The sequence below is a fragment of the Hyla sarda genome, chromosome 2 (assembly GCF_029499605.1).
Source record: "Hyla sarda isolate aHylSar1 chromosome 2, aHylSar1.hap1, whole genome shotgun sequence".
NCBI lineage: Eukaryota > Metazoa > Chordata > Amphibia > Anura > Hylidae > Hyla > Hyla sarda.
In genome coordinates, this window is record NC_079190.1 from 32,735,356 (window position 1) to 32,754,480 (window position 19,125).

Below are 19,125 nucleotides of genomic sequence, written 5' to 3' on the forward strand. Positions count from 1 at the left end.
CTTCCGCAGTGTCCGTGGTTGAGGTGGAGTTCTCCGATCACTGTATGATTTTGTTTTCCCTGAATGTTTCAGAGACCCCCCGGATGGGTAAAGGTTACTGGAAGCGGAATTCGTCCCTCCTGGAGGAAGTGGAGGTAAGACAGTCCTTTGAGGATTTTCTTCAGAGTCAGGTACCTTTACTGGGCCTATGTAGTAGTAAGTCAGAGTGGTGGGAGATATTCAAGAAGCGGGTTGCGGGGTTCATCCACCAGCTCTCGAGCCTCAGGTCCCTGAACAGGTATCGCCTGTATCAGGGACTGAGGAGGAAACTCGAGCTTCTCGTCTCGACTGGAGGTAGCCGAGAGGATATCTCCAGAGTGAAATCCTTGCTGATGGGGTGTCAGTATGATAGGCACGCATCTTTGGTTTTTGAGAGGGATTACGGGAGGTACCGCTCGCCCGACCCTTACAGAAACTGTAAGATGTCAGTGAGTAGTAAAGTCATTTCAGGACTGATTGATAGTACAGGATCTCTGAATCGGTCCAGATCAGGGATCTTGGAGGTCGTCAGATCCTTCTACTCGCACCTCTTGGGGAGGAAGGATCTAGATCGAGACAAGATGTCGGTTTTCCTGACTGAAACCATTCCTGAGCCAGGGGTAGACCCCTCTCTTGATGTTTTGGCAGAAGAAATCAGGGAAGAGGAAGTGAGACTGGCGATCGAGGGGCTTGCCCCTAAGAAGTCGCCAGGTCCGGATGGCTTAACATCCGAGTGGTACAGGACCTTTAAGGAGTCTTTAGCTCCCCTCTTGACTGAGGTATTCAATGAGTGTCTCTCCTTGGGCACTCTGCCGAAGTCATTGAGGAGGTCAGCCCTGATTCTTTTGTCAAAGGGTAAAGATCCCAGCCGTATTGAGAATTGGAGGCCCATAGCTCTTCTCAATACGGACAGGAAGCTTCTGGCTAAGATAGTGTTTAATCGGCTGGTGAAGTTTGCACCCCGGCTCCTTTCGGAGGCCCAGCACTGCTCTGTTCCAGGCCGAAGCACCTTAAGTGCGGTCCTTAGTGTCAGGGAGGCAGTGGAGCGGAGTAGTGCGGGTTTCTGGAAGGGGTACTTGCTGTCCCTGGATCAGGCCAAAGCGTTTGATCGGGTGAACCACGAGTACCTCTGGTCCGTCCTCCTGAGATATGGCTTACCGAGTCCTTTTGTTAATTGGCTTAAGATCTTGTATGCAGGGGCAGAGAGTTTCCCACTGGTGAACGGTTGGTCTGGCCGCTCTTTTGAGGTGGGGTCCGGAGTCCGTCAGGGTTGTCCTTTGAGCCCGCTTTTATATGTGTTCGCAATCGATCCCTTCGTCCGGAGGGTAGATTGTGGGCCGTTGGCGGGAGTCGGGATGAGTCTGGCGGAGCTGGATGTCGCCCAGAGAGTGGTGGCGTACGCTGACGATGTCACCATTTTCGTGTCCTCGCGAGAGGAGGTCGATGTGGTGATGTCGGAAGTGGACCGCTACTCGGAGGCATCCGGGTCTAAGATCAACCGGGATAAGTGTGAGAGTCTCTGGCTGGGAGGGGGAGATCCCACGTTTGATCTCCCGGACACCCTTCCAGGGCCCCAAGAGTCAGCAAAAGTTTTGGGCATCATATTCGGCCAGGATGATTATCCCACCAAAAACTGGGATGGTAAGCTCCAGGATGCCGCTCAGAAGGTGGACCAATGGAAGAGTTGGTCTATGACCCTCAGGGAAAGGGTACACCTGATCAAATCGTACCTGCTCCCCTTGTTTATCTATCTGGGCAGCGTATGTATCTTGCCAGAGGCTTCCCACACTAGGATCTACAGCCTGTTTTTCCAACTGTTATGGGGAAACAGGATGAACCTAGTCAAGAGGGAGGTTACGTACCGCACGAGGAGACTAGGGGGTTTATCTATGGTAAACCCTGTGGTGTTCTTAACCAACACCTTCTTGAAAGCTAACATCTCAAACCTCTGGTCAGAGAGGGCTCCTCCGTGGGTACTCTCCTGCAGGGAATGGTTTCGGCCTTTCTTCCAGGAATGGGAGACAGGAGGGCAAGTGAAGGACCTCCGTACGCCCCATGGGCATCTTCCGGCTTACGCTACCCCGACTCTGAAGGCGATACGTTGGTGGGGTCTGGGAGTGTGGGAGATCAGGACCCAGTCAAGGCAGTTCCTTGACAAACTGGTTCTGTTGACCCACTTCCAGAAGCCTCTGGCGCTCAGGGACTGCCCAGGTCGGGATCTGAGTGTGGGGTTGTACCTTTTAAACATGAAAAGGATCCCCCAGAAGTTTTGGGACTTGGCCTGGCGCTGCTTTCAGGGGAAGCTATATGTGAGGGACAATTTGAAGTGTAGGAACTCTGATGACCGGGGATGTCCCCGAGAAGAGTGCGGGGACACGCTGGAAAGCATGGACCATTTCCTGCTTCATTGTCCCTTTTTAATATAGGGGTTTACAACAGGGTGGGCGCTTCCATCGGCTGGAGTCAACTTGCCGGCCTTACCTATCAGGAGTGGGCTTATGGGGCATTCAGGAACCTGGGTGGCAGAGATCGGGGCACATTATTCTTAGTTAGTTTAGTGGTTAGGTACTACACGTGGAATGCACGGTGTTTAGTGTCGACCCAACAGAAAATCCTCTCCGAGGTGGAGGTCTGTAGGAACATCACTGGTGACCTCGGGAAGATCAGGTCTTTGGAGTATGGCAGTCTTGGTACCAGTAGGGCTTCTCTCCTGTGGAGAGGGTTTTCTTTTGATGTGCCCTAGGTACTAGACCTTTTAGGTAGAGTACCTTTATTTTGGTTAGGGACAGTGTTATAGGGATAGAGATAGGATGAGAACAGGGTTAGTTTGAATGGAGGGATAGGATTAGGGAGAATTGTAGGGGGAGTTAGGGAAAGAGTGTAAAATTATTTTGAATGTATCAAGTCTGCCATCCTTCTTCCTGGTGGTGGGCTGATGCATGTGCACGCTAGCTTTTTGTTTTGTTTTTAAGCTGATATGGTATGAAGGGCTTACAGGCGACCAAACTTGGGCCTAAAGTGGTTTGTGGTTCAGTGTGTATAAGTTTGTGTATAAGTTGGTTGGGAGGAGTGCTAGGTGGGGAGGGTGTGCTTGTGGGTGGTGGTGTTCATCTTTGGGGGACCTGACATGGGTCAGTTAAGGACTGGACTTTGTGAACTGTAAGAACGGTATGGACTCTGACCCATGTACAGGAGGGGTGGTATGGGTGAGGGTACAGTTTTAGTGTAGGGTTTTTCCTAGGGTTTTCTATTGATCTTGTAGGTGTTTTCTGTAGTGCATATATTTTGTTTATATTATATTTTATTTATATAGTATATTTAGTAATTTTGTACGTATATTGTGTTATATCTATATTGTTATATCTATATTGTTTCATATTGTTTCATGTTATAGCGTTATGGTAGCCGGACCAGTTGTTGTTTTGATATGTGATTTATTTTGTTTATTTTGTTTATTTCAGTTATTTGGTCTGTTTTATGTTTTCTTTGGTATTTTCATTAGTCCCGGATAGAGGATCCAGTTAATTTGGACATTTTGTAAGTGAATGTATGTGTGATATGATTATTTTGATTATTATTATTCTTATTATTATTGCTATTTTTTTTTTTTTGTTTATAAAAAAAATGTGTGTGTGTGTGTATATATATATATATATATATATATATATATGTATATATATAAAAAGATTAAAAAAAATATAAATAATGTAAAAAAATAAGTTAAAAAAAATATAAAAAATAAACTGTAAAAAAACATAATAATTTTTTTTTTTTTTTTTTTTTGAGGTTTCTGTTTAGTTTTCTTGTTGCGTGTTCCCAAGTATGGATGGTTTTGAGTTATAGTCGGGTAATGATAACTTTTATGTTTATATTTTGACAAGCCAAGTTGTGCTATTTTATTTATTTATTTATTTTTCTTATGTTCATTTTCGGTAAGCGTGTGAGTGTTTGATTTAGATATTTTGGGCATATTTTAATATCTTAGTATTTTAGTATCTTAGTAAAGCTGGGCTGGCCGGTTAGGCAGGGTTTTGTTTGAGGTTTTGTTTTTGGTTCTAGAGTATTTCTTATTTATGTTATAGCTGGTTAAGCTTGCTTTGTGTTTTGTATTTGATAAGTTTTGTATTTTTCTAATAAAAAGAGTGTCAGCAGAGAGCACTGTGGTTAGACTGGAAAGAACTGCACAACTTCCTGTGGAGCATACAGCAGCTAATAAGTACTGGAAGGATTAAGATTTTTTTTTATAGAAGTAATTTACAAATCTGAAGAACTTTCTGGAACCAGTTGATATGAAAAAAATTGTTTTCCACTAGAGTGCCCCTTTAAGGGGTTAAATCCCTTGCAGGACCTGCTACTAGAGAAACAAAGCACTGCATGTTGCCCATTGAAATAAATGGACTTTGTATGTAAAGTATAGATGTGCCAGATCCTAGGCGCTGTCTACTTCCAGTATGTGTGTAAATGTGTGCGTGTGCCCAGGTCTACACAGTGGCATTTCCACTTACTGTGCCCTCCACCCCACAAGATTCATGCTGCACTCTCTGAACTGACTGCATGTACCTACGGTAGAAGATGTCCTCTTGACATCCTGTTATCATACCAAAGTTGCAATACCAGACACAGCCCATTGGACAGGGGTGGCAGTGTTTCTGAGCGAGAGCAGCCATGTTTTTGATTCCTATACAACCTCTTCAGCTCTTCACTAATTCTTTTATTTTAGCCCCAAGATCACAGTGGTTGTGGTGAGGAAGAGATGCACCGCCAGGTTCTTCAGTGAATCTCACAGGGGATTACAGAACCCGCCGCTCGGAACCGTCGTCGACAGTGAAGCTACAAGACCAGAATGGCAAGTGACCATTGAATGCAGCGTTTGCCAACCAGGGAGCCTCCAGCTGTTGCAAAACTTCAACTTCTAGCATGCCTAGACAGCCTCCATTTGTTACAAAACTACAACTCCCAGCATGCCCGGACAGCCGAAGGCTGTCCGGGCATGCTGAGTTGTAGTTTTGCAACAGCTGGAGGCACCCCGGCTGGGAAACACTAATCTAATATGTAAAACATTGATATAATTGTTGTATTCAAGAAATATATCCAGGTGGTCAGTAGATAAATACCACTACTCCTATAGCTGTGTTCACATTCCGAGCAGAATTCCGTAGAAATATTCCACACGTAAATTGCGCTGAAGCAGAGTCCAGTTGACTTTAAAGGGGTCACGCCCCCTCCCATAGGCTTGCATCGAGGGGGCGGAGCCGTGACGTCACACGGGGCGGAGCCGTGACGTCACAATGCTCCGGCCCCCGTGATCGCCAGTAATCAGACCTGGAGCGAACGTGCTAAGGGGACTGATTTTAACAGAGTGCTGCAGCAACGGGACCCCCGCGATCAGGCATCTTATCCCCTATCCTTTGGATAGGGGATAAGATGTCTAAGTGCCGGAGTACCCCATTAAAGAAGATCTGTAGTGCTCTGAACTTTATACCCTATTTGAAGGATAGGGAATAAGTTTTTGATCGCGCGGGGGGGTCCAAGCGCTGGGGCCCCCTGCGATCTCCGGTACGGGGCCGCGGCAATGTACAGGAAAGGGGGCGTTCCGTCCCCGCATGACGCGGCAGCCGGCACGCCCCTCCATGAATCCCATAGAGATACATGGAGGGGCGTGCCGGCTGCCGGGTCATGCGGGGACGGAACGCCCCCTTTCCTGTACATTGCCGCGGCCCCGTACAGGAGATCGCGGGGGGCCCCAGCGCTTGGACCCCCCCGCGCGATCGAAAACCTATTCCCTATCCTTCAAATAGGGGATAAAGTTCAGAGCACTACAGATCTCCTTTAATGGGATTCTGCTGCTCTGTGCACATGGCAGATGTTATTGCGACCGACAGGGAGAAGTCCTGGCACCAGCGCCTGCTGCCTGTGGAATGTACGCGCAAAAATTTTCTGGGGGCGGACATTTCGACATGTGAACATAGCCTGATAGGATCAATAAAACTAGGGTTAACGTGATTGCATAATGCATAACATCAGTGACAGCCACAGTCCCCCATAAGAGTGACAACCTCAGCCCCACCACAACAACCACAGTGCCCCCCATTGATAATGAAAGAATACCTTGAGGGTTGCAAGACTCCTTGAGCACTCAGTGGCGCCCTCCTGAGGTCATAGCATGTTTGCTCACATGCCATGGTATCTCCATCTGTAATGTAGATGGTGATTTTGATCTACAGAGCCACCCTATAAGACTGGAAAAATCAATAACACAGACAGGAAATGTTATCTTAAAGGGGTATTCCTGGAAAAAACTTTTTTTTATATATCAACTGGCTCCAGAAAGTGCTCTCTGATTACACCTGTCTCAGGAACCACCCAGTTTAGAAGAGGTTTACTATGGGGATTTGCTTCTAAACTGGGCGGTTCCCGAGACACGTGTCATCAGAGAGAACTTAGACAGAAAAAAACAACCTTAACTTCACAAGCACATTGGTACTGAAAGGATTAAGATTTTTTAATAGAAGTAATTTACAAATCTGTTTAACTTTCTGGAGCCAGTTGATATATAAAAAAAAAGTTTTTTCCTGGATAACCCCTTTAAGGACACAGACATAGAGGATCTTCAAGCATTTAATCTTTAGCTTTAAAGGGGTACACATTCAGGGCTCCACTTAAAGGGGTACTCCAGTGGAAAACTTTTTTTTTTTAAACTAGTGGCAGAAAGTTAAACAGATTTGTAAATTACTTCTATTAAAAAATCTTTATCCTTCCAGTACTTGTTTGCGGCTGTATGCTACAGAGGAAGTTCTTTTCTTTTTGAATTTCTATTTTGTCTTGTTCACAGTGCTCTCTGCTGACACTCTTTTTATTAGAAAAATACAAAACTTATCAAATACAAAACACAAAGCAAGCTTAACCAGCTATAACATAAATAAGAAATACTCTAGAACCAAAAACAAAACCTCATAAACAAAACCCTGCCTAACCGGCCAGCCCAGCTTTACTGAGATACTAAAATACTAAGATATTAAAGTATGCCCAAAATATCTAATCAAACACTCACACACTTACCGAAAATGAACATAAGAAAAATAAATAAATAAATAAAATAGCACAACTTGGCTTGTCAAAATATGAACATAAAAGTTATCATTATCCGACTATAACTCAAAACCATCCATACTTGGGAACACGCAACAAGAAAACTAAACAGAAACGTAGCAAGCACACCTCAAAAAAAAATAAATAAATAAATAAAAAAAATTATTATATTTTTTTTACTTTTTTTAAAATATTTTTTCTTTTTTTTAATCTTTATACATATACATATATATACATATACATACACACATATATATATATATATATATATATATATATATATACATATATATACATACATATATACAAACAAAAACTATAATAGTAAATAATAATAATAATAATCATCAAAATAATCATATCACACATACATTCACTTACAAAACGTCCAAATTAACTGGATCCTCTATCCGGGACTAATGAAAATACCAAAGAAAACATAAAACAGACCAAATAACTGAAATAAACTAAATAAACCACATATCAACACAGCAACTGGTCCAGCTACCATAACGCTGAAACAATATGAAACAATATAGATATAACACAATATAGGTACAAAATTACTAAATATACTATATAAATAAAATATAATATAAACAAAATATATGCACTACAGAAAACCCCTACAAAATCAATAGAAAACCCTAGGAAAAACCCTACACTAAAACTGTACCCTCACCCACACCACCCCTCCTGTACATGGGTCAGAGTCCATACCGTTCTTACAGTTCACAAAGTCCAGTCCTTAACTGACCCATGTCAGGTCCCCCAAAGATGAAGACCACCACCCACAAGCACACCCTGCCCACCTAGCACTCCTCCCAACCAACTTATACACAAACTTATACACACTGAACCACAACCCACTTTAGGCCCAAGTTTGGTCGCCTGTAAGCCCTTCATACCATATCAGCTTAAAAACAAAACAAAAAACTAGCGTGCACATGCATCAGCCCACCACCAGGGAGAAGGATGGCAGACTTGATACATTCAAAATAATTTTACACTCTTTCCCTAACTCCCCCTACAATTCTCCCTAATCCTATCCCTTCATTCAAACTAACCCTGTTCTCATCCTATCTCTGTCCCTCTGACACTGTCCCTAACCAAAATAAAGGTACTCTACCTAAAAGGTCTAGTACCTAGGGCACATCAAAGGAAAACCCTCTCCATAGGAGAGAAGCCCTACTGGTACCAAGACTGCCATGCTCCAAAGACCTGATCTTCCCAAGGTCACCGGTGATGTTCCTACAGACCTCCACCTCGGAGAGGATTTACTGTTGGGTCGACACTAAACACCGTGCATTCCACGTGTAGTACCTTACCACTAAACTGACTAAGAATAAAGTGCCCCGATCTCGGCCACCCAGGTTCCTGAATGCCCCATAAGCCCACTCCTGATAGGTAAGGCCGGCAAGTTGACTCCAGCCGATGGAAGCGCCCACCCTGTTGTAAACTCCTATATTAAAGGGACAATGAAGCAGGAAATGGTCCATGCTTTCCAGCGTGTCCCCACACTCTTCTCGGGGACATCCCCGGTCATCAGAGTTCCTACACTTCAAATGTCCCTCACATATAGCTTCCCCTGAAAGCAGCGCCAGGCCAAGTCCCAAAACTTCTGGGGGATCCTTTTCATGTTTAAAAGGTACAACCCCACCCTCAGATCCCGACCTGGGCAGTCCCTGAGCGCCAGAGGCTTCTGGAAGTGGGTCAACAGAACCCGTTTGTCAAGGAACTGCCTTGACTGGGTCCTGATCTCCCACACTCCCAGACCCCACCGACGTATCGCCTTCAGAGTCGGGGTAGCGTAAGCCGGAAGATATCCATGGGGCGTACAGAGGTCCTTCACTTGCCCTCCTGTCTCCCATTCCTGGAAGAAAGGCCGAAACCATTCCCTACAGGAGAGTACCCACGGAGAAGCCCTCTCTGACCAGAGGTTTGAGATGTTAGCTTTCAAGAAGGTGTTGGTTAAGAACACCACAGGGTTTACCATAGATAAACCCCCTAGTCTCCTCGTGCGGTACGTAACCTCCCTCTTGACTAGGTTCATCCTGTTCCCCCATAACAGTTGGAAAAACAGGCTGTAGACCCTAGTGTAGTAAGCCTCTGGCAAGATACATACGCTGCCCAGATAGATAAACAAGGGGAGCAGGTACGATTTGATCAGGTGTACCCTTTCCCTGAGGGTCATAGACCAACCCTTCCACTGGTCCACCTTCTGAGTGGCATCCTGGAGCTTACCATCCCAGTTTTTGGTGGGATAATCATCCTGGCCGAATATGATGCCCAACACTTTTGCTGACTCTTGGGGCCCTGGAAGGGTGTCCGGGAGATCAAACGTGGGATCTCCCCCTCCCAGCCAGAGACTCTCACACTTATCCCGGTTGATCTTAGACCCGGATGCCTCCGAGTAGCGGTCCACTTCCGACATCACCACATCGACCTCCTCTCGCGAGGACACGAAAATGGTGACATCGTCAGCGTACGCCACCACTCTCTGGGCGACATCCAGCTCTGCCAGGTTCATCCCGACTCCCGCCAACGGCCCACAATCTACCCTCCGGACGAAGGGATCGATTGCGAACACGTATAACAGCGGGCTCAAAGGACAACCCTGACGGACTCCGGACCCCACCTCAAAAGAGCGGCCAGACCAACCGTTCACCAGTGGGACACTCTCTGCCCCTGCATACAAGATCTTAAGCCAATTCACAAAAGTACTCGGTAAGCCATATCTCAGGAGGAGGGACCAGAGGTACTCGTGGTTCACCCGATCAAACGCTTTGGCCTGATCCAGGGACAGCAAGTACCCCTTCCAGAAACCCGCACTACTCCTCTCCACTGCCTCCCTGACACTAAGGACCGCACTTAAGGTGCTTTGGCCTGGAACAGAGCAGTGCTGAGCTCCTGAAAGGAGCCGGGGTGCAAACTTCACCAGCCGATTAAACAGTATCTTGGCCAGAAGCTTCCTGTCCGTATTGAGAAGAGCTATGGGCCTCCAATTCTCAATACGGCTGGGATCTTTACCCTTTGATAGAAGAATCAGGGCTGACCTCCTCATTGACTTCGGCAGAGTGCCCGAGGAGAGACACTCATTGAATACCTCAGTCAAGAGGGGAGCTAACGACTCCTTAAAGGTCCTGTACCACTCGGATGTTAAGCCATCCGGACCTGGCGACTTCTTAGGGGCGAGCCCCTCGATCGCCAGTCTCACTTCCTCTTCCCTGATTCCTTCTGCCAAAACATCAAGAGAGGGGTCTACCCCTGGCTCAGGAATGGTTTCAGCCAGGAAAGCCGACATCTTGTCTCGATCTAGATCCTTCCTCCCCAAGAGGTGCGAGTAGAAGGATCTGACGACCTCCAAGATCCCTGATCTGGACCGATTCAGAGATCCTGTACTATCAATCAGTCCTGAAATGACTTTACTACTCACTGACATCTTACAGTTTCTGTAAGGGTCGGGCGAGCGGTACTTCCCGAAATCCCTCTCAAAAACCAAAGATGCGTGCCTATCGTACTGACACCTCATCAGCAAGGATTTCACTCTGGAGATATCCTCTCGGCTACCTCCAGTCGAGACAAGGAGCTCGAGTTTCCTCTTCAGACCCTGATACAGGCGATACCTGTTCAGGGACCTGAGGCTCGAGAGCTCGCAACCCGCTTCTTGAATATCTCCCACCACTCTGACTTACTACTACATAGGCCCAGTAAAGGTACCTGACTCTGAAGAAAATCCTCAAAGGACTGTCTTATCTCCGCTTCCTCCAGGAGGGACGAATTCAGCTTCCAATAACCTTTTCCCATCCGGGGGTCTCTGAAACATTCAGGGAAAACAAAATCATACAGTGGTCGGAGAACTCCACCTCAACCACGGACACTGCGGAAGAGACGGCTTCCTCCTTTAAATAAAACCTATCTATCCTAGACCTGCGACTACCTTGATGATAGGTGAAACCCGTGTGGCCTGAGGGGCTCCGGATGTGGGCGTCCTCTAGGCGAGCTTCTCTAGCTATGCTAATCAGTGCCACACTATCGCAAGTCAGCGGACCATTGGAGCCTCTCCTATCTTGGGACCTCGTGACATTATTAAAGTCCCCTCCAAAGATCACTTGCCGACTCGTAAAAAGAAAGGGCTTAATCCTCATAAAGAGATCTTTACGGCCCCGCTTAGTTTGCGGGGCGTAGATGTTAATGAGCCGGAGCTCTTGTCCCTTCATGAAGACATCTAAGATCAGGCACCTCCCCATTTCTAACTCAATAACCCATCTGCATTCAACAGGAGCGGTAAAAAGGACCGCCACCCCACTATACGGCTCAGCCGCAAGAGACCAGTGGGAGGGACCGCGCCTCCACTCTCTTCTGGCTTTTACCAGGGAGGCTAGATCTGACAACCTGGTCTCTTGCAGATACAAAATGTCGGCTTCAACACGGCCGAGAAAATCAAAGGCTGCGAATCTAGCCGTATCAGACTTTATGCTGGCACAGTTAATAGATGCCAGTGTCAGTGGGGTGAGTGCCGCCATCCTGGGTGATTGAGTTAGATGGCCTCACCCTTTAAACCTTCTTCCTCTCCTTCCCTCCACCCCCATCTGAATCGGAGGAAGACCCTTTGCCTCTTTTTAAACTCAGGGATATATCCATCCCAGGATCTTTACCTCCAGCATCTGGTGTTACCTCTCCCCCTGAGGAAACTGCCCCAGAGGAAGGAGGCTCGGCACCTCCAGGAGGCCGCACTGCCTCCGGACCCTCGAGAAGAGGAGGGGAGATGGTATCCCCAAGGGCCTCATATCGATTTGAAAGGACGATCAGAGGGTCAGAGACTGAGTTGTTCCTTCTATGGTCTGAGGCTACAACTGAAGAGGAGGACGGCGCTGCCTTACTCTTACCCTTCTTCCTCCTCTTCTTCTTTTCCTGGCCACCATTTACTGTCTGCCCCTCCTTCTCCTCCTCATCCACAGTTTCGGATTCAGAGGCATGACTGGAGGAAGGAGCATCTTGACCTTCTTCCCTACGCAGTCTCCCTATCTCCTCATCCAGTTCGGCCCCACCCAAAGCCTCAGAGTTATTCTGACCTCCTTCTGAGCCAGTGTCTGGAGTGGGACCCCGAGCTACCCCTGGCACCTGGGCATTCTCAAGGGCCCTCTCCAACCTGCGCTTCTCCTCTCGCCTCCGCATAGAGGGGGTCTTATGTTTTTCATTCACTGGCTTTGGTGCCCCCTCTCCTCCACTAGACCCCTCCCCGCTGGGGCAACCGTTAGGCTCTCCCCAGCTGGGGCGGTCACAGTGTTGGAGAACGAGCGTGGACACCGGCTGAACGGGTGACCTAAGTCACCACACAAGTTACACCGAATCTGCCCACAGGTGGCCGCCAGATGACCCACCCCACAGCAGAGGGCGCATATCTGCTGAGTGCAGTTGGCACTAAAGTGGTTTGGGTCACCACACCTGTGACACAGCCTCGGCTGCCCCTGGTAGAAGATCTGAATCCTGTCGCGTCCCAGAAAGGCGGCCCAAGGGATGTGGGTGACCGTGTTCCCTGAACGCCTGAGACGAACGGAAAACGTCCGGGCCCCAGACCATATATTGTGCTCGTCAAAGTTCTTCCGTGGGACGTCCGTCACCTCCCCGTACCTGCCCAGCCAGGTCATAATGTCATAACAAGAAAGTGACTCGTTACGGGTCAAAACGGTCACTTTCTTTACCATACTCTGGCGAGATACCGCTTTTACAGCGAAATCTCGCCATCCGGGCTCGTTTTTCATCAGCTCATAATTAGACCAAAAGAGATCTAGTCCTTCCGGCCTAACAAAGCTGACGTCAAACTCGGAGGAGCCGAAGGGGTGAATCAGGGCAAAGATGTCCCCAGCCCTGAAACCCATCTGGAAAAGAAGCTCCACCAACTTGCCCCTTTGGGGGCACGCATCTTCGCCTTTCCAGACCAAACGGGCCACATTCCTGCGACCTACCTCCTGCCCGTGTGTCTGGAGGGACCATACGGTCTCCCCATTCCTCTCTCGGAACGCTCCCAGACCATGTCTCTCCACCCAAAAAGACAGGTCCATCTCCTTTCCCTCTACCTGGAGCGTCCTTTCTCCTCTCTTTAGTGCCTCCAGGAGACGCCGTTGCAACTGACCTTCACCAGATGCAGGAGGTAAAGATCCTACTGAACCCCCAGCCGCCACACTTGCATAACTCCTGACGACCGGGGGGGGCAGCCGGACCAGACACCGTCCCTACATCCCCGCCTAGGCCACCTGTACTGCCACAAAAGCCACTCTTATTCCTACCATCCACACCACTACTACTACTACTCTCATTCACACCACTACTCCTCCCATCTGCACCACTACCACTCCTCTCATTTACACCACTACCACCCCTCCTATTCACTCCACGATCACCACTCTTAATCACTTCACTGCCACTCCTCCCGATCACTCCACTACCACTCCTCCCATCTGCACCACTACCACTCCTCTCATTCACTCCACTATCACCACTCTCATTCACTCCACTACCACTCCTCCCATCTGCACCACTACCACTCCTCCCATCTGCACCACTACCACTCCTCTCATTCACTCCACTATCACCACTCTCATTCACACCACTACCACTCCTCCCATCTGCACCACTACCACTCCTCCCATCTGCACCACTACCACTGCCACATACACCCCTCTCATCCACAGCACTACCACTCCCATCTTTCACACACCTTGTATTAACATTGCTTTTATTGACAGTATTTTTGGGATCAGCAGCTGCTTCACCCACTACCTCTGGGCTGGCCTGGACATGCTTTAGCTTGGCCTTTTTGTACATTCTCAGGTCACCGGCAGCTGCCATTGTCGGCGACGCTGACTCCTCCTCCATTCGAGATGTCACCGCCGACATCACCTCCCGAAGCTGAGGCTGCCCCTCCAGGCGCACCTCCACCACTCCTCCTGCCACTGATGTGCAGGGACTCCCCTCTCTCACAGGGGAGATCCCTGCAGTGCCTGCGCCACACACTGTGCCCAACCGCACAGGCTCAGCAGCAGGTTCTGACACCTGGACGCTCCCCCCCCCTCTCAGGGGAGTGCCCCGCAGCACCGACACTACTAGCAGCGCCCAGGGGACCGCCCCCCAAGCAGAAGATCTCACCACACACCTCAGGCGCCTGGACACTCCCCCCCCTCTCAGGGAAGTGCCCCGCAGGGCTAGTAACATTGCCCACAATACTCGGGGAACCGCTCTCCTTGCAAACTGCCGCATAACTATTGCCCACTATTAGCCTGTCCTGCTCTTCCCTACCAGCAGGACGCGTGACTGTAGCACCCGCGGCCATGTTGGATGCAGCACTGTACCCCCCGTGCTGGTCCCGTTCCACAGCAGAAGCGGGATCTGGCAGGGTGGGGGGCCCAGCAGCCTGAACCAACTTTTCAGGTGGCCCAGACTGCTGGATAGGAGAGAAAACAAACTTTATCTACTCCCCAGCCTTTTTCTTCTTCTTCTTCTTCTTCTTCCTCTTCCTCTCCTCAGGGCCCAGGTCCTGGCCAAAACTGAAATTTTCCAGACGGGTGGGTGACTCCTGCATCACTATGGCCCGCAGGAGCCCCCCACAGACCAGTCCACTGTCACCGCCATCATTACTGTCACTTTCCTCAGAGGTGGCTGGTAGGGCGACTTGGGCAGGGTTGATGTAATCCGCACTCGGGGTGACAGAGGTCTTAGGGGTACACGGGGTATCACACACATCCCCCTCACTCTCATCACCCTCACTGCCGCCATCTCCCTCACCACCTTCCTCCATCTTCTCCTCCGTGACACACAAGCACTCTTCCTCCCCCTGACTATCCTCTTCCTCCTTCACAGGGGTCCGCATGGTTTTATAGCGGTCTTCATTCTTTAATTTTTCTTTAAACATGCCTGCTCCCTCTACAATCAGCATTCGGGCTCTCACCACCTCCTGCTCCTCTGCCTTCAGCTCACACACCCTGGCAGCAAACTTAGCCCTCATAGCCTTGGCAGAGTTATCTGTTTGGTAGCGAGCAAACTTCAGGTCTTCCCTTATGATTTTCAGCTTTTTCCCCAGCTGCTCATATTCTACAAGATTTGCCTGCATGCGGGAACCGAAAGTAGCTAGCGACTCCCTGGGACCCTTCACCCCCCATTGCTGGGGTTCCATAGTATCAGACATAGTCCCCGAAGACATAACCATAAGCTTCTTACCGGACGCCTTGCGGTTTCCAGCGAAGGACGGGGGAGTGGGCTCCACATTACTGCGGAGCCTGCTGGATCTTCTCACCCTGTCCTGGGAATCGGCCGTAGCTCTCTCACTCCCACCCCCCTCCGGCCTAGTTCGAGGGGTGGAAGTCTGGGGCTCCATAGCAGGAGGCTCTCCCAAGGAAGCTGCCACCCTCCTGGGGAAAAGGTTGTAGGAAACACTGCTTCAATCCTCTCTCTCTGGAAGTCAGACACACCCAACAGCTGCTGTGTTCCACAGGAAGTGCTCTCTGCTGACACCTCTGTCCGTGTCAGGAACTGTCCAGAGCAGCATAGGTTTTCTATGGGGATTTTCTCCTGTTCTGGACAGTTCCTGATATGGGCATCAGGTGTCAGCAGAGAGCACTGTGGACAAGACAAAAAAAAGAAATTCAAAAAGAATAGAATTTCCTCTGTAGCATACAGCTGCTAAAAAGTACTGGAAGGGTAAAGATTTTTTAATAGAAGTAATCTACAAATCTGTTTAACTTTCTGGCACCAGTTGATTTATATAAAAAAAATAAATGTTTTCCACCGGAGTACCCCTTTAAGTACTGATATAGTTTGCCCATTGTATAAGTTTTCCTTATATACCAGCCATGACCGCATTTTTCTTCTAATTTCCATCAGAATCAATACGTTTTTTTGTTACATTATAGAGCTGAAGGGCCGGTGCACTCTCGTAGATTGTGATTTGCCATAGATTGTGATGGAGTGACTCAGCAGTTTTCCCTGCTCGAGCGCTCCGCCTCCATTACAATCTATAGGCTGACACTCGCACACGACCCCCCAACGATTGGTTACTGCGGTGGCTGGGGGGGTTGGTGTGCGAGTGTCACGTGACATATTTAATCATCAGGCATCGCAGTCTCACTTGGGCTATCACGAGGAGAGGATCTCTCCCTGTGATAGCCCGAAGCTGCACGGAGCTCTCATGGCCTTTGTGGCCCGATTCCGAGAGCGGTATTGGGCCACAGAAGCTAATACTTTTGCTGTTTTATTGTCACCCGCCAGCACGCTTGTTCGCCACCGCTATCGGGATCCCTATGCCCGATAGCGGCGTTATCAGCTTGTCACCTGCCAGCGCAATCGCTCGACAGCGCTATCGGGATCCCTATGCCCGATAGCGGCGTTACCAGCTTGTCACCTGCCAGCGCAATCGCTCGACAGCGCTATCGGGATCCCTATGCCCGATAGCGCTGACAACCACTTGCCTCCCCGCCCGCTGCTCTACTCCCCGTCCCCTGTTAACTCTCAGGGAACAGGGAACAGAAAGTAGAGCAGCGGGCGCAGCTAAAGTAGTACTGCGCATGCGCAGCACTACGCAAATAGCGTAGGTAGGTAGCGTAGCCGTAGATTAGTGTAGGTTGTAATTTAGCATAGTTTAGTATTAAAAGTGAAAGGGGGTTAGGCACCACAACTCCTAGCATGGGAGTTGTAGTTTAGGACAACAACTCCCAGCATGCCCATACAGCTAAAGGCTGCCAGGGCATGCTGGGAGTTGTAGTTTAGCTTAGATTAGACAGCTAAAGGACTACAACTCCCAGCATGCCCAGACAGCTAAAGGCTGCCCAGGCATGCTGGGAGTTGTAGTGTAGGACTACAACTCCCAGCATGCCCAGATAGCTAAAGGTTGCCCAGGCATGCTGGAGTTGTAGTTTAGCTTAGATTAGACAGCAAAGGGACCACAACTCCCAGCATGCCCAGACAGTTGAAGGCTGCCCGGGCATGCTGGGAGTTGTAGTTTAGCTGATGGGACCACAACTCCCAGCATGCCCAGACAGCTGAAGGCTGCGTGGTGATGCTGGGATGATTAAATATGTCACGTGACACTCGCACACACACACCCCCCCAGCCCCCGCAGTAACCAATGGTTGGGGGGTGGTGTACGAGTGTCAGCCTATAGATTGTAATGGAGGCGGAGCGCTCAAGCAGTGAAAACTGCTGAGTCACTCCATCACAATCTATGGCAAATCACAATCTACGGTAGTGCACCGGCTCTGCCTATAGGCAAAATAGGCAGCTGCCTAGAGCTCACTCTTGATGGAGGCGCCGCTCTGTCTGCCACAAGAAAGTTAAACAACCAGCATCCAAACCACTTGCTCAGCCAGCAGCATGAGTAGGAGGTTTGTCACCGTGTGCCACTCCAGTAGTAAGGTGGGGCATGTCAAAGGGCGGGCCAATGGGCGGAGTCAATGGGCAGCAATATTAGCTATTGCCTAGCCCTAGGGTGACAAAAATCCTTGCACTAGTCCTGTAGAGTGGACACTAAAAAGGTCACCCCAAATCCTCTATGGCAGAATTTTCCAACCAGGGTGCCTCCGGCACCTGCAACAGCTGGAGGTCCACATTTTGGAAACCACTGTTCTATGGGATAAAACAGCTTATTCTCCATATAACATTGGGGCACGGAGATAAGGAGATAAATTTGCTGCTTCCTGCCGTACAGCGATTTTCTAGAATAGCTGAAAGTATGCGATAAAATTTTATGCAAAAACTGATAGCTCTGATATCCGTGCACTTATTTTAAGTTATACGTGAACATAAGCGGAGGCTAAACAAGCAGTTTGTTTTATGAAGCGAAAGCTAGTTTAATGGATGATGCCAAAAAGAAGGAATATTACTTATCTTGAAAAAACTAATGTAGATTTTCTTAAAATGTTTCTAAAAACTGGAACTTTTTATTAGGCAACAGGATGGGCTAAAAAAGTTAAAAAATAAAATAATGTGTACTTACCTGCCGCAATCCCCCCACCTCTGTGGTTCTGATGGTGCCTGGTCCCCGCTGCTCAACACTTCCTGGTGGTGCCTTACCTCAAGAAAGTGGTCACTCTGCAATGGCTTACTAAAGCCAATGCAGAGTAAGCACTTTCTTGTGATAAGGCAACACCAGGAAGTGTTGAGCAGCGGGGACCAGGCACCATCAGAACCGCAGAGGTGGGGGGATTGCGGCAGGTAAGTACACATATTTTTTTTTATTTTAGCCCATCCTGTTGACTAATAAAAAGTTCCAGTTTTTAGAAACATTTTAAAGGGGTTATCCAGGAAAAACTTTTTTTTATATATCAACTGGCTCCAGAAAGTTAAACAGATTTGTAATTTACTTCTATTAAAAAATCTTAATCCTTTCAGTACTTATGAACTTCTGAAGTTAAGGTTGTTCTTTTCTGTCTAAGTGCTCTCTGATGACACGTGTCTCGGGAACCGCCCAGTTTAGAAGCAAATCCCCATAGCAAACCTCTTCTAAACTGGCCGGTTCCCGAGACACGTGTAATCAGAGAGCACTTAGACAGAAAAGAACAACCTTAAAGGGGTATTCCAGGAGAAAACTTTTTTATATATATCAACTGGCTCCAGAAAGTTAAACAGATTTGTAAATTACTTCTATTAAAAAATCTTAATCCTTTCATTACTTATGAGCTTCTGAAGTTAAGGTTGTTCTTTTCTGTCTAAGTGCTCTCTGATGACACGTGTCTCGGGAATCGCCTAGTTTAGAAGAGGTTTGCTATGGGGATTTGCTTCTAAACTGGGCGTTTCCCGAGACAGGTGTCATCAGAGAGCACTTAGACAGAAAAGAACAACCTTAACTTCAGAAGCTCAGAAGTACTGAAAGGATTAAGATTTTTTAATAGAAGTAATTTACAAATCTGTTTAACTTTCTGGAGCCAGTTGATATATAAAAATAAGTTTTTTCCTGGATAACCCCTTTAAGAAAAATCTACATTAGATGCCCTTCTTAAAGGGGTTATCCAGGAATAGAAAAACACA

At 48.2% G+C, this 19,125-nt stretch overlaps 1 protein-coding gene across 5 annotated transcripts in view; it reads left to right on the top strand.

Moving 5' to 3' along the window:
* The window catches only part of PIWIL4 (piwi like RNA-mediated gene silencing 4), a 319,725-nt gene that overhangs the window by 283,882 nt on the left and 16,718 nt on the right, over nucleotides 1–19,125 (top strand). For 4 of the 5 annotated variants that reach the window (XM_056561503.1, XM_056561500.1, XM_056561501.1 and 1 more), the window contains one exon: nucleotides 4,739–4,864. The exons of the other annotated variant lie outside the window; for it this stretch is intronic. In XM_056561503.1, the coding sequence (XP_056417478.1) occupies nucleotides 4,739–4,864 (126 nt within the window). The remainder of the gene's footprint in view (nucleotides 1–4,738; nucleotides 4,865–19,125) is intronic. 5 annotated transcript variants of the gene reach the window in all.